Source organism: Monosiga brevicollis, genomic scaffold, assembly GCF_000002865.3.
Source record: "Monosiga brevicollis MX1 MONBRscaffold_14 genomic scaffold, whole genome shotgun sequence".
Classification (NCBI taxonomy): domain Eukaryota; class Choanoflagellata; order Craspedida; family Salpingoecidae; genus Monosiga; species Monosiga brevicollis.
Window position 1 is genome coordinate 433,175 of NW_001865051.1, and position 14,217 is coordinate 447,391.

Here is a 14,217-nt window from a genome sequence, read left to right on the forward strand (position 1 = left end):
CACTTTGAGCGCTTGGGCTGAGCGCCCAGTGCCGGGAAAAGCAAGGTTTGTGCGGAAAAGTACCACAACCAAGGACAAGATCAAAATCGGAAAACACGCAAGATCAAGGCCGGAAAACATTCGGATGGTGTTGGAGAGAGCAGGCAGCGAGAGATCGCTACACCTGGCTAGATGTATCGAGTTTGGTTGACAAGTTCAACGGCAGGGCAGGCTGCGGTCGACTGGTGGTTTCATCGACTTGCGTCAAGCGACGGGTCATGGGGTTGCCATTGGAATCTGACGAGGCCGAAACGTTGCGCGTGTCCATGAGCTCTCGATAAATAATAATCGCCTACAAAGACCGACAGGGTGGTTAGGTATGTATAACTGGCACCGTTGAAGATGGGGCAATGAAAAACATTGTGCTGTGGCAAAATATGTTTGGGTTGCTGGTGAAATTATGCAAACCTTGAGCATGTTGTAGATATCCTTAAAGGCAGGTCGCTTGTGTGGGTCAGGGTCCCAGCCCGAGCGCATGATCAAGTAAAACGCGTCATCGCACCGGGTTGGTTGACTCAACCGGTACCCATTCAAGACCTGAGAGTCATCAGACATCCAAGTGCAAACAAAGGCATCACACCATCGCGCAATCGCGATCAGCTACTTTGCTCAACATACTGAATCACACGGTGGCCAAACACAGCGTACCTCCATTTGAACCTGGAAATTTGACTTGGGGCCATACGGTCGTTCGCCGTGGGTGAAGATCTCCCACATGGTAATACCGAAGCTCCAGACTACGGTCGAGGGCATCAAATAAAGTCAGTCAAGGAAGAGATTAAGCAACCGAGTATATTTCTTCAACGGTGGTCTCAACAAAAGCACTCAAGCCGCATAGATGGGGCGCAGATAAGCAATGGCAAGGACAAACGCCGGGCTTGGCATCAAGACCAGGTGAGAGAAGAGCAGATGAGTTTGCTGCACAGGCGTACCATCGGTTGCTTCAGAAAACTTGCGTGACACGACGGCCTCGGGAGCCGTCCAGCGGATGGGAACCTTGGCGGAACTTGCCGTGTAGTAGTCATCGGCGTTGGCCACGCCACGGGACATTCCAAAGTCCGAAATGACACAATTAAAGTTGCTGCGCACCCCACACCAAAAGGCAGATCAAACAAGACGCAAAAAGAGGGAATGAGCTTTCGCCACATCAAGGATTGTGGTCGCTCGGGGTGATCTGCCGAGCAAGCCTGGGCGAGACAGACACTTACTGTTCCAAAAGAATGTTTCGAGCGGCAATATCTCTGAGATTGGGGCAAAGTGTGGCACACAACCATCAGTCATCATGGGGTGCACGGTCGCACATGAATACGTGCCAGCAACTTCTCCAACAGCCCAATAGGCACGCACCGGTGCACAAAGTTGAAGTCAGCCAGGTAGCTCATGCCACGCGCAATGTCCAGGATGAAAAAGGGAAACCAGGATTCATTGGCATCCTCGCGGCGCAGGTACAGTTCAAGCGATCCGTTGGGGCAGAAAGGCATCACGAGCACAGGACTCTTGATCGTCACTGCCCCCAAAAGGGTCAAAACCTGCGTCGTCAGACATACGGGTGAAGAGCGGCGGGGCGCAAAAGTGGGGTGACCTCAGTTTAAATGGTCACGGTGAGGCACCCGCTTGCTGCTTTCTCAGTTGTCCCGGCAATCATGTTCACCATACATACGTTGGGGTGATCAAATTGGGCTTGCAAAGACGCCTGGGTAGACAGTGTTCCAAGTACAAGTGAGGCGCTGAAACCAGGCACCAGTCAAGTGCGGTACTTTTGACTCACCTCTGCCAGCAAGTTAATGGCCTCTCGACGATCAGCTGTCTTCTTGAGCATCTTGACAGCTACTTTGATGGGTGTCTTTCCCTTGAGTGGCGGATCCACGCCTGCGGTTGACTTGGAAGGCAGCTGGGTTGGATCGAGCGTCGCGAGCCAGACCTCTCCAAATGCACCTACAGCACGTTAAATGATGGGTCCTGGGTTGAGCGTACATAGCCAGCAAAGCCCGACAAGAGCAGCGCAACCAACATATTTTCCCGACCCAAATAGTTCGCGCAATCACGTCTGTACATACATACCAGAGCCCAGAATTTTGTCGAGGACCAGAGAGCGCGAGGGCAGCTCGTAGGGTTGCTTGTTGCGATGGATGTGCCCGTACAACTCTTCGTCATCCTCATTGGAATTCTCTTCCATCAGATCTTGATGCAAGTTCTTAAAGTTGTACGGTTTCTCGCCCAGCACGGCTTGTTCGGCCAGAATTTTATCGACCTGGCGGCGAGCACGCCGTCGCTCTTGGTACACCAGAAGCACGGCGAGAATGATCAAGACCACGACTACGGGGATTACAATACCGACAATGACGTCGGAGCCCGAATCACCCTGGCCACTACTGCTGGCAGCGATTGTAACGGCCTCTGTGTCACTCGCAGGGCCTCGACCTGCTGCTGTGTTGGCAGCGACGCGAAATTCGTATGAAACGCTGCGTTCCTTATCCAAACTGAGGTCATACATGCGCGCCGTCAGGAGCTGGGAGCTCGCCTCTTCACCGTCCACGCTCGTCCACAAAATGTAGGACACGATTTGGCCGTTGGGTTGCGATGGCGGGTCCCAGCTGATACGAACCCCATCGGCCGTCTCAAACGCAGAGACCGTAGGCGCGTCAAAGGGAATACCTTCGGTCGTATTGAATGTGATGGGCGCACTGCGCGGCCCGCGACCCGCACTGGTTCGTGCAGCAATGGTTACATTATACAAGGCAGCTGGCAAGAGCTCGTCGAGCAGCAATTGCGGGGTCGTCGTTGTAAAGGTCCCTTGCTCCTGTCGCCGTCGCCGATTCATCAAAGGTTGTGTAGCAACAGCCTGATCAGCTATGGCAGCACTGTCAACTTCAGCGTCTGGCTCGTCAGGGCCGGCAGCGGCGTTTCGAGCAGCGATGGTGCCGGTGTTATAAGTGCGCCCTACCCGCTCGACGACGACCTCATACGTCACCTCGCCATTGGCGTCGGTGGGCGAAAGAGGGGCCCAAGACAGCTGTGCTGAGCGGGTGCTATCTGTTGCACTGCCAGAGGTGGAGAGGTCAGATACATTCGGCTGCACTGGTGCCACTGCAGGAATGTCTGTCGCCGTCAGAACCACGCGCAGAGCGAATTGCAAAGCACCAGCGCCGGCGTTGTTGATCGCCCGCACCCCAACAGCATAGAGTGTGTTGGGATGCAGTCCAGTCAGCTGAGCTTGTGCTGTACCTGCAGGTGCAGTCACAAGAACGGGCGTACGCGCGCAGCTGGGCAAGGGTGCGCGGCAGAGGGTAGGGTCCGGTGGTGCGGTTGGTGTGGAAGTTGTGGTGGTGCCCACGCTTGTGCTGCCGCTTGGAACCGTACTCAGCGTGGGGACCGTGCTCACACCCGAGCTCACGCTTGTCGGGCTCGTGCTGCTCGTAGTGGAGCGGGTGGTGGATGAGGTGGATGAGGTGGACGAAGTGCTCGTTGACGACGTAGCAATCGAACTTGCCGGCTGCGCTGTCAGCGTGGATCCCTGGCTCGCGTCGACGTCCTCAGTGCCGGGCTGAATGTTGCTTGTGGAGCCGCCATTGGCGGTGCTGCTCGTCGTTGAGGTGGAAGTTGTGGGGGTCGTGGGGGTCGTGGACGTAGTTGTAGTAGAGGATGATGACGTGGTGCTCGTCGTTGAGGTGGTGGTGGAGACGGCATCCGCGCAGGCATTGGATTGTGCAGCAGCAGTTGCGGCCCCGCGATCCGACAGGGGACAGGCGTAAAGCTCGTAATTGAGTAGCTCGCCATTGATGCGCTGTGGAGACTGCCAGGTCAAGGCCAGGTTATCAGTGCCAACTGAGACGATGCGGGTGGCCGTCACTGGCTGAGCTGGGGCCTCGGCCGTTCGTATGCACAGCGGATCAGAGGTGGGCCCGTAGCCCACAACGGTGGCGGCTGCCACCCAGATCGAGGTGAGAGTGTATGGAAGCAAATCGGGAATGGTGAAGTTGACCAGGCCACCATCTTGCCAAGCAACGAGCTCAGTTCCCGTGATACTACGGTCCTCAACAGCCACAGGCTGAGCTGCATCGGCGGGGTGCGGGAAAAAGCTCTGCAGAAGCGTGTTATTCTCTGCATCACCACACTCGCTACTCTGCACCCACGAGACATTGTATTCTACAATCTCGCCATTGGGAAAGTATGGTGGCCGCCAACTGGTGACCAACGAGGTGGCATTTATCGTAGTGCGATTGCCAAGATCTTGTACGGCCTCACCCGGGCGGCTCGGCAGAGTCGTAACGAGAATTGGCGTCGACGCCGGTCCAGCCAGCAGTGCCCCGTTACGCTCAGTGTATGCACGTGCATACAAGCGATATTCAGCATTGGGCTCCACTGTCATGAAAACGAAAAGGGGAAAAAAAACAAAACAAAAAACATCCAGCAATTGAGCATCAGGGATGGCGGAGGAGCAAGCGAAGCCATCGGGGTAGGTCCTCAGCCCCAGAACTAGCAATTGCAAATTCAGCAAAACCAAGTTCCAAAACCATGGCACAACGTACGGTTGGCAACGCTTAGCTGGCCCACTTCGCTGTCATCAGCATCCACCACAATGTCGACTACACATTGTCTCTACACGGAAAAAAAAAAAAAAAAAATTGAATAAATAAAAATCCAACACACCATCCGAGAAGATTACAAGCGTGGTGAGCAGCCCACGTCGGACGTGCGCGACCTTGACTGGTATGCAGGTTCAGGGCCCTGCATGCCTTTGCCATGTTCCCAGTTTCAAACAGTAGCTGTCACACTTACCGCGGCCTGTCCATCAGGGCAAAGCGTGCGAATCGTACTCGTCCACTCGTAGTTGAAGCGATAGCGCACAATCGGTCCCGTGCGCGTGACCGGCGCATATAGTCCAACTGTAAAGCCATTACTCCTGGAAAAACAAAACCCCAAAAGCCAAATGAACAAAAGCAAGAACGAAACAAACCCTTCGGGACGCAAAGGCCAGCAACCGTAATCTCGCAAAGAACTCAAGTCAGAGCAGGTCTTTCGAGTGCAGGCCGAGACGCACCCGAGGCTAGTGACTTGTACCGAGGGCGCCTCGATGGGGGCGCTAACGGCTGTGCGTACGCAGGAGACGGCAAAGCTGCTCGACCCAATTTCCGTGTATGCTTCAACGCCAAAAATATAGTTGGAATAGGCCATCAACCCCGAGGCTGCATAGGCTGTGAAAATCGTGTCGGCACAAACATATTCGAGCTGGGCGAGTTCCTGAATGGTGCAACCGGCACTGGCGTTGGTGCGCCTGGCGTAGCACACACGATAACCCGTAATTTCACCGTTGTCTGGGTCGGGCCGATTCCAGCTGAATTGCAGCGAGGTGGCTTGCAAGTACGTCGCGGGAAAGCGAAGGTCCAACGGAAGGGTGGGACGATCCTCCAGCGTGAAACCACCCACAATGGCAGACGAATCGTAAAAGACGTCGCTGCGGGAGAATGCAATCACATAAAACTGGTATTGGGTATCTGGAACCAAACCCTGCACCCAGAACGCCGTGGTGTCTCTAAGGGAACCACAAAAGAAACAAGAGGCGGATGTCAAGCACAGTGCACGCACTCCGCACCAGGCATGCTTTGAGGACCAGCGAGTTGCGAAAGAGTCGACGAACGCAACTTACGCGTCGACGACCAGGCCAAAACCTTGCGGTGTATCCACGGCCCCGAGAGGATACTTGAGGTCCGTACCGTTGGCCAATTGAAAGGATGGGCCTTGGGCATACAGTGCATATCCGCCCAAGCTCGTTGTTCCTGTCGGTGGCTGCCACTCGATCAAAGCCGCCCGTGAAGTGATGTTGGCAACGCGAACGAATCGCGGCGCATTGCCTATGGGTTTTCAATGAAGAGCCATTTTTGAGAAAGCGAAAGCACACGACGTTGGGAGAGGCATGCATGTGTTCAAGCACCGTAGCCTTGAGTGAGCATGGGCATCACCTGAGCTACGCTGCGTTTCCGGGGCTATGACTGGCTCGGAGAAAGGTCCAACGCCGACTTGGTTGATGGCAGCAATGGAAACAAGGTAAAATTCATTGTACTCGAGCCCTTGAACAACGGTGACACCAGCATCCCCATCGGCTTGGATTGTGAGATTGAGCGGCAGATCGGGCAAAGATTGCGGAGTCACGATGAGGAAGTAGGCCGATACCTGACCATTCTGGTCTTGGGCATCAAGGCCATCCCAACGGACGAGCAGGTTGTTTTCGATGGCGTTGATGGTCACGATAACAGGAGCCGCGCTCGGCAAGGCGGGTGCGGTTTGGAAGGTACTGAATGCCGACGTGGGACCCGAGCCAGCGTCATTCATAACAAGCAGCGAGGTCTGATACACTTGATTGGGGCGTAGGCCCTCCACGGTAACGGGCGAGGCGGTCGCGTTATAGGTCACAATCTCCTCAGTTTCGCCATCCACTTCGGCCACGCGCGCGACTTGAATCAGGTACACAAGCGAAGCCACTGGGCCGTTGATAGCCCCCGTCAGAGGCGTCGTGGAAAACGACAGCTAGGTCGAGCCCACGCGTAGATGAGCACGAGAGACGACCCCAATGTCGGACAACGTAAGAACATGACAGAAACACCGCAAGAGTTGCCAAAGGTCGGTGATTTGAGGCAGCGGGAGCGCCAGCTCAATCACCAGCCATGACGAGAGGGCAGGGGCAGTAGCAGTAGCAGGGACAGGGTATTGAAGGCAAAGCGGTCTCAAGGTGAGATATCACACAGTGTACTCGCTTCGTACCGTGACATTTCGTGACCCACGACGAACAATGGCGGGGGCCGCCAAGACGGCTGTGGGTGGTGCCGAGAGTGAAAGAACTTCAATGTTATTCGGCAAGCTGGCGCCGGCGCTGTTGATGGCCACGACCACGATCGCATACTCGGTGTACGGGGTGGCGGGGATGGTAGCCGTCAAACCCGTGGCCTGTGACGAAAGGAAAAGCGCGCCCACAGCGAAATACAAGGCACATGATTCTGTCAGACGCTTGGCCTTCTTTGCCAACTCATGAGGATCCTTGCAGCTTCATGAAAGAACGACCAAAGATACGCACTGAGATGGTGAGCGTTTCGCCCACAGAGTTGGCAAAGGCACGCGTGACGTTGTATGAGGTCACGATGCCATTGGGCAGCTCTGGAGGAGCCCAGGTCAAGGTGATGGACGTCGACCTAGAACAGGTGAAGGGAAATGCAAATCAAATGAACATGGCGGTCACCTTTTTCTATTCTTACGGTTCGTTCACGAGCACATGCACGTGCAGGCCACACGTCGTTGCCCGTGCTCGTGCACGTGAAAGCGATAACTCAAGCGGATACACGAGCGTACGTGATGTTGACGGCCTCAAGGGAACGAACGGCGGAAGCTTGTCCTTGTGCTGTTGTGAACACGACGCCCATACTTGCCGGGCCGATACCCTCGATGTTTTGAACGGCCACCGTCACCGTGTATGCGCGATATGGCCGAAGGGCAGTCAGCATCAGGCTCGTCGTGGTTGGGTCCTGTGAGGAAGCAGGTAGGCCCGGGCTTGTAATGACAACACGGTAGCTTTGCAGCTTGCCGTTGAGCGTGAGTGGTGGCGGTGATTCCCATGACAGTTGAGCTGTGGTGGCTGTTATCTCAGAAACCGCCACGTTCAGCGGGGGTGCACTGGGAATGGCCGCGTCCGTGTCCACGCCGACAGGAAGGGAGAAGGAAGAATTGCTGCGAGAATCGGCGTATGAGGCCCACAGCGTGTACGAGCTGAACTCTTCAAGGTCGCAGAGATAAAAGGTGTTGCTTGCATCACACATGAGGGTTCGGTAGAGAAAGTTGAGAGGGTCGTCCTCCCGCGAGGCAATCAGGAAGTGGGTACCACGCGGCCCACATTCCAGTTCGGTGCAGGTGGCATTTGTGTTGATGTGAAGGAGCGTTGGCGCAGGGGGCACCTGCACTGCTTGTGTCGCGGTGATGCCGGCAACGGCGATGGTAGCACGCACGTAGACCCCGCTGCCAACCGTAAGCGTGTAGGCCTCCTGACCCACCACGCGGATGGAAGAGGTGGAAGCATTGTTGATAGTGATGTTCAGAACAAAGGTGGCATTGCCCACCACGATATTTTCAGTGGTCCAACTGATCTGCAGTTGTGTCTGGCTCGCAGTTGGGCGCCCCTGGGTCGCACGAACAAACTGATATCTCAGAGGGTCTAAGACAACGGAGGCAGGAATGCGTGGATCTTGCAGGGTCGTAAAGTTTTGTTCAACAACCTCGCCCGCCCCATACGTTGTGTTGAGCACTTGAAACTACATAACCGGGCGATGACGAATGAGACGGGCGGCCTTTGATAAGTGCCATGTTCCGTGAGAGCCCCCCTCTCAAGGATAAGGGAGGGGGGGCCACAAGCAGCAAGGCGTCTCGTTTGGATAGGACGGATAAGACGGATAGGACAGGTAAGAACCAGCCCACATCAAGCACTTTGAAAACTTTACCAACCTGGAAACGGTAGGTGCGCAAGGACAGAAGGTCGGCCGTGATCCTAGCGGTTTGCGTGAGAGGAATGTCGTGCTCTTCCACAAAACTAAGAAAGCCATCCAGACCATGTGCGCAAGGTGAGCGTGATGATGAGTTTCCCAGCAGGCAGGCTTTGGGCACGGGGCACGGTCGGAGGACCATCAACCTACTCGAAAAACATGGTGCGCACGGTTAAGCGAAGGTATGCATGTTCCACACCATCTTCCTCATTGAGGCTGGGTGGTTGCCAGGCAAGAGCGATAGCGTCGAACGTAACGTTGGTGGCGACAATGTCCGTCACAACGAGGTTCGGCATGGGCTGCGTGGCGGCGCGTACTACCACCGGGGTGCTTGCACATGCCAGGCAATTGCCTCGTGTTTGCAAAGTGATGGTCACCGTTTCATTTGGCCAAAGTTGAGTCAGGGTCAGGTTGTTAGCGCTGGTGGGCAGAGTCAGGGTACCTGCATTGTTGCTTTGGGAGGAAGTGTAGCTGAGGTCGATGGCGCGGGCACGGTTGTCATCGCTGGCCAATGACCAAGTGATGGTGGCTGTGGTTGTTGTGGTGCTAAGGACTACGTTTGAGACGGCTGGGGCAGCGGAAAGAAGGGTCTCAAGAGTGGCACTGTCGTTCACGACGGAGGATTCGTTTAGCGTTATGGTGGCGGTGATGGCATAGGTAGCACTTGATTCAACACCAAAGGTGATGGCGCGGGGGCGTAGGAGATCGTGGCAGGTCTGCTGAGTGAGTGCCGCCAAAGTCATAGTGTCCTCCTCAGAGCCGCCATCAGCGTCCAGGCGCGTGGCTTGGAGGGTGGTGCGCATGGCACGGCATTGGTCGTTGTACAAGTTGCCCGTCAGGAGCGACAGGTCCCAGCCCACAACGGCTTGTCCCGACGTGGAGAGGGGCAGGACCGGTGTCAAGTCCAGAGACCAGTTGAAGGTCGCGAGCCGTGCTGCCAGCGACGTCGAGGGCCGAAAGTACTGCGCGCCAACAACCTCCACGACTGAAGTAGATGGGACCGGGGTGGTGGTGCTGGTGGCGTTGGGGTCGGGGTTGGTGGTCGAACTGGGGTCATCGTTGTCGGGGGCGGCGAGGCGAGTGGCGACGAGGCGCACCCAATAGCTATGGTCAGCCAGGGTAGGGGCTACGAACTTACGAGCCACGTTGCACGGGTTTGCGTTGAGGGGCACTTCAAGAACGGTTGAGGTGTGAAGGCTCTCCAGCTCAAGGGTGTATGAGGCGTTGGCCAGAGTGGAGCAGTTATCAACGGTGAGCAGGACGCGACTCACGGACCCGTGGTCAAAAGTCAGATTGCCCGCTGGGGCGGCGTTCAGGTCACTCTCGACCAGGGTTGTGATGGGTGCGGGAATTGGAGGTGCATCGTCATCAAGGACCGCGCGTATGTGTATGGTGGCATTGGGCCACAGAGGAACGCTGAATGGGGTAAAGGGGGATGGCTCTTGGGGCAGGAGGACCGTGTAGAGACGGTCGCCGGCGGAGCTGTCGACGGTGATGTTGAAGGCCACGGGCAAGGCGCTAGGGAGGGACGCGAGCATGGCTATTCGAGCTACGAGGGCATGGGGGGCCTGCGTGTTGCCACTTGCAAGCACGGGATGAGCGCCACGACCCAGGATCTGGACGTCGAGGTCAGGAAGCCGGTCAGGCCGGCTATGACAGACGGCATCCTGGGCCGCGACAGGGTCGTTGACTGGTGCACTGGGGTCAAATGCAAAGCTTTCGGTGCTTGCAAGACATGGAGCGAGAAGAACACAGGGTGAATCGAGGTCGGGGGAGGCTGAGAAGCCGGGCACACAAGGCTGGCAAATGGTATCTGCTTGCTGAGAGGCGGGGAGATATGGCTCGGTGCCGGCGGGGCACGGGGAGCCGGCTATGCAAGTCTGAAGGTCAGGGGTATATCGACCTGGGGGGCAGAGTGGGCACGTGACGGAGTCTGAGGCGTTGAGACAGGAAGCATTGACAAGGGCATTGGCGTCTGGGGTGGGATCGGGCGTCAAAACATTTTGTAGACGGATGGTGACGCTCGTGGCTCGCAGAGCGGCGTCGCAGGCGGCTGGATCAGCATCGCATTCGGGGCAGGAGCTGGCGACGGAGGCCGGGTTGAGGGTATATAGGACAAGGACCAGGGATGCATTGGGTTCAGGATTGACGATGCCAGGGTCGACGAGCTGGAGGCGGATGGCACCGGTGGAGAGCCAGGTCCAGGTGTTGGGCAGCGTGGTAGGCTGAAAGGCGAGATGGGGAATAAAGGAGGTGTTGTCAAAGCGAAAGTAGCTGCAGGAGGGCAGCAGAAAAGTGACGTTGAGAGGCAGGCTGCTCAGGTCAACCACAGTGTCAGCGCTTTGCTCCAGCCGCAGGTCAAGGTTGATGGTGCTGGTCGAGCTCTGGCCTCGTGCGGGCGCCAAGCATGAAAGGAGGAGGGTCAAGAGGAGCAGCGAGCACGCAACGAAGGAGAATGGTCTGGTATGAGGCGTCGGTCCGGTCGTGTGCCTCTGCAGCGCACGACGGGAGCGCGCAGCCCGGTCGTCGGGCATGACGGCGGAGCCACCTGGCCAGCACCAGCGGTTGTGGGCGCAAACCAAACCGCCGCGTCAAGCTGCTGGCATCGAGGGTGGGATAGCTCAAACGGCCCGAGCCACGGCATGAACCAGACCGGGGTGCCGGGCGCAAGGGGTCTAGAGTGTCTAGAGTGCGATGAAGAATGTTATTTGGGGGTGGGGCTTGGTGCGCGATGAGATGGGATCGGGCGCTACAGGCACGGGTGAAGCGTGGCACTGGAAGGGCGTGCTGTCTTGACTGGGCAGAAGAAGCGGGTAGTCACACAAGTCGGCGCCAAGGGAGGCGCGCAGCAAACTAACAACAGAGTTTGCCGAAACCAAGCAAGGGCACGCGTGAAAGGAGGCGAGGGTGGGAGCGTGTATGCATGTGATGACGGCGAGCTGTTATCGAATGGGCAGGTCAATAGCATTTATTGGTATTCTGGTGATCACGAGCCACGCACCGACTGGTTGTGAGACGAGGGCAGAGCCGTTCCAAAACGGCAGACCGAGCCTGTCTGTGACCGAGGTGGCCCTATCTGCGAGGCTGCACGCACGCTTCCTCGTCTGAGTGACCGACACAACTCGAGGACTTGCTTGTTGCGTAGCAATGGCGCGGGTCGGGGGTGGTGGTGTCGTCCCAGCGATGACGACAGGAAGAAGAGAGAGGCACAGAGAGAGAGAGAGAGGGACTGCATGCACGCTGCGATGAGCAAGGAAGCAGAACCGGTCTCGCTTCCAGAGCCGAAAAGAGAGAGAGAGAGAAGCACGATCGAGTTTCGAGTCGCCCACTGATCGAGAGAGAGAGAGAGAGAGAGACGCACGAGCGTACACACACACACACGACACGTTATGGTGTTGCAGGGGCAACATTCGGTCATCTGCATACATGCACCTGGTATGCATGGGCAAGCGTATCCATTGTCAGATGTATTTGTCAGATTTATGAGCCCGACCAGAGTTACGTGTGCATGCCTTGTTGTTATGGTCCACGACGACAACCCTTAACTGCAAAACTCCAATGTCAGACGATATCTGGATTGTGCTGTTTTCGTAGCAAGTTGTGTACTTATTGTAGATATGAATGAGTTCTCAGAACTAGTTTTTGTAGTGTAGTGTAGAGTTTCTGCGTGATACTGTGGTTCTTGTTGCAACGACACACAAGCACAACGGCTCCATGTCAGTGGGGGCATAAGTAACCGCACCAACACAACACAACAGCTTCTTCAACTTCTTCAACCACCACTGCATCAAGTACAACGGGCTCGCCCTTGGTGGCCGCAGGAACGACCCGGGACTGTGGCAACAACTGTAGTTGTGGTCAATGGGGACCACTTTGTTTTATTTTTTTATTATTTTTTTTTGCGCCGTCACTCGCGTCAGTCGTCGCCGGGTGCTCGTTGCTGATCGCCTTGAAGTCTTGACTGTCGCGGTTTCTGCGGTCGTGATACCTGTGCTTGCGTTGGCGCCGCTCTCGGGTTTACGACGCTGCTCTTCCTGCTTGTGCATTCATTCGTCTTTTGCGATCCGCACACACACACAGAGCACAGGTCCCTCGGTCGCTGTTCAGACCCTTCTCCTCTCCTTGACTGTTCACGTTCAGCTCAGCCAGGTATGCTTGCGTGACGTCGGTCGCGGGGGGCGTAAGGGACCCACCCGGCATCGCAACGCTTCTGCAAACAGAGGCACATTTCCTGCCAGACAACCCATTTGGCTTGGCGTTGCCTGCATATGAAGCCGCAGCAAGAGCTGAGGACTCGCCCCTCGGTTTGCGTTGGGTCGATCTGCCACGCCACCGTCACCGCCACCGCCACACCTCACCCACCGCCCTCTCCTCAACCCGTGTTCTTGCGGCACAGACTTGACTGACCAAATCAGCCATTTAGCGCCGGTTCTGCACCCGGCATCGCCTTTTGCTTTGCCCCTCCCCAACCGGGGGTGGGCCACGCCACGCTCTCCTCTGCCTTGAGTCTCTCAAGATGGCAGACGATACGCCCCGAATTGTCGCCCCGTCCGCCGTTCCGTACGTGGCAACACCCGCCCCCTTTGCTCATAGTGCCGGCATGATGTCCACTCACTTGACGTTCACCCATCCTCGATTCAAACTCCCTTTTTAGACCAAAGTCCTACTTTCACAATGTAGTGGCATTGTTTCAACGCGTCGTACCAGACGGCCGCCAAAAGTCGCCTCCCCGCCGTGAGCCCGTTCGCTTCGTCAAGCTCCAAGAACTCATTGGTATGCTTCTTGCTTGCCCTGACAACCCCTCTTCGATCCGGAAATGCTGCCGATCACCAACTCCTTGTTGCTGCTGATCTTCCCTTCTCTGTATGTTGGTCTCATCTAACATATCCCCCTGCATCGGCCTTGTAGTGCAAGGGCAGCGCCGCATCTACATTATCGTGGCCTACCGTGTTGGTGCTCAAGTCTGGCTATTCGACGACAAAGGCGTACGTGGCTCGTCACCACCCTGCTCTGTTTGACAAGGCCTTGGTGGGATGACAGAGAAGAAAGGGGGAAAAAAAAAAACTCAAAAAAAGAAAGGCAAAAGAAGAGGCACACAGACACACTCGCACAACCTCGCCCTACCGCGGTCAATATAAACCTCACGTTTCCAATCTAATCACAGAACGCGCATGAGATCTTCTCCCTGACTGATGAAGTGGTGGACACGGCTTGCTTGCTACCGGATGCGGACGATGTGCTCAAGGCCCACGAGAGCGAGTTTCGCCCCCTCTTTATTCGCGCCCATGCAAGTTGCCTTGCTTCCACAGCGCAACATGCCACCTCGTACCTGAGATGTCTTTGCTGCGAGCCCTGCTTTACTCCAACCCGTGCCCTTAACTCACCCAGCGACCAAACCGGCGTCGTGCTCTCGCTGACTTAATCTACCAACATAGGCCGATATGATTTACTTTCACTCTCTGGTTACCCATCAACCCATGGGCGCAGACATTCAGTGCAAGGAGCCCCCCCTTGCCCTCGCGGCCAATCGGCATGCCATCGCCATTGTACGCCCTCTCTGCGGCCCGCCGTCTTGTCTGTGCTCCAGGCTTGGCTGGGGCTATTTGTAGGAATGACCATTGTCAGGAATGACCACCTTTGCTCCCCCCCCCCCACC

General features: G+C 56.4%; 2 protein-coding genes across 2 annotated transcripts in view; one reads left to right on the top strand and one right to left on the bottom strand.

Annotated features, from left to right (window-relative positions):
* Nucleotides 1-157: 157 nt before the first annotated feature.
* On the bottom strand, nt 158-11,985 carry MONBRDRAFT_44299 (uncharacterized protein; the record flags this gene model as incomplete). Its single annotated transcript, XM_001746895.1, has 20 exons — nt 158-331; nt 448-576; nt 688-776; nt 972-1,120; nt 1,248-1,280; nt 1,387-1,568; nt 1,700-1,732; nt 1,808-1,974; nt 2,101-4,401; nt 4,569-4,638; nt 4,819-4,942; nt 5,081-5,572; nt 5,687-5,891; nt 6,000-6,564; nt 6,799-6,981; nt 7,109-7,223; nt 7,381-8,333; nt 8,524-8,608; nt 8,712-10,945; nt 11,563-11,985. 20 exons carry the CDS (start codon nt 11,983-11,985, stop codon nt 158-160), a joined length of 8,706 nt encoding a protein of 2,901 aa, XP_001746947.1.
* A 1,092-nt stretch (nt 11,986-13,077) lies between these two features.
* Nucleotides 13,078-14,217, top strand: part of MONBRDRAFT_32894 (uncharacterized protein) — a gene marked incomplete at its 5' end in the record, with an annotated part of 5,116 nt that continues 3,976 nt past the window's right edge. Inside the window, 5 exons of the mRNA XM_001746778.1 lie at nt 13,078-13,121; nt 13,216-13,334; nt 13,470-13,546; nt 13,726-13,965; nt 13,997-14,107. Of these exons, the coding sequence (XP_001746830.1) occupies nt 13,078-13,121; nt 13,216-13,334; nt 13,470-13,546; nt 13,726-13,965; nt 13,997-14,107 (591 nt within the window). The remainder of the gene's footprint in view (nt 13,122-13,215; nt 13,335-13,469; nt 13,547-13,725; nt 13,966-13,996; nt 14,108-14,217) is intronic.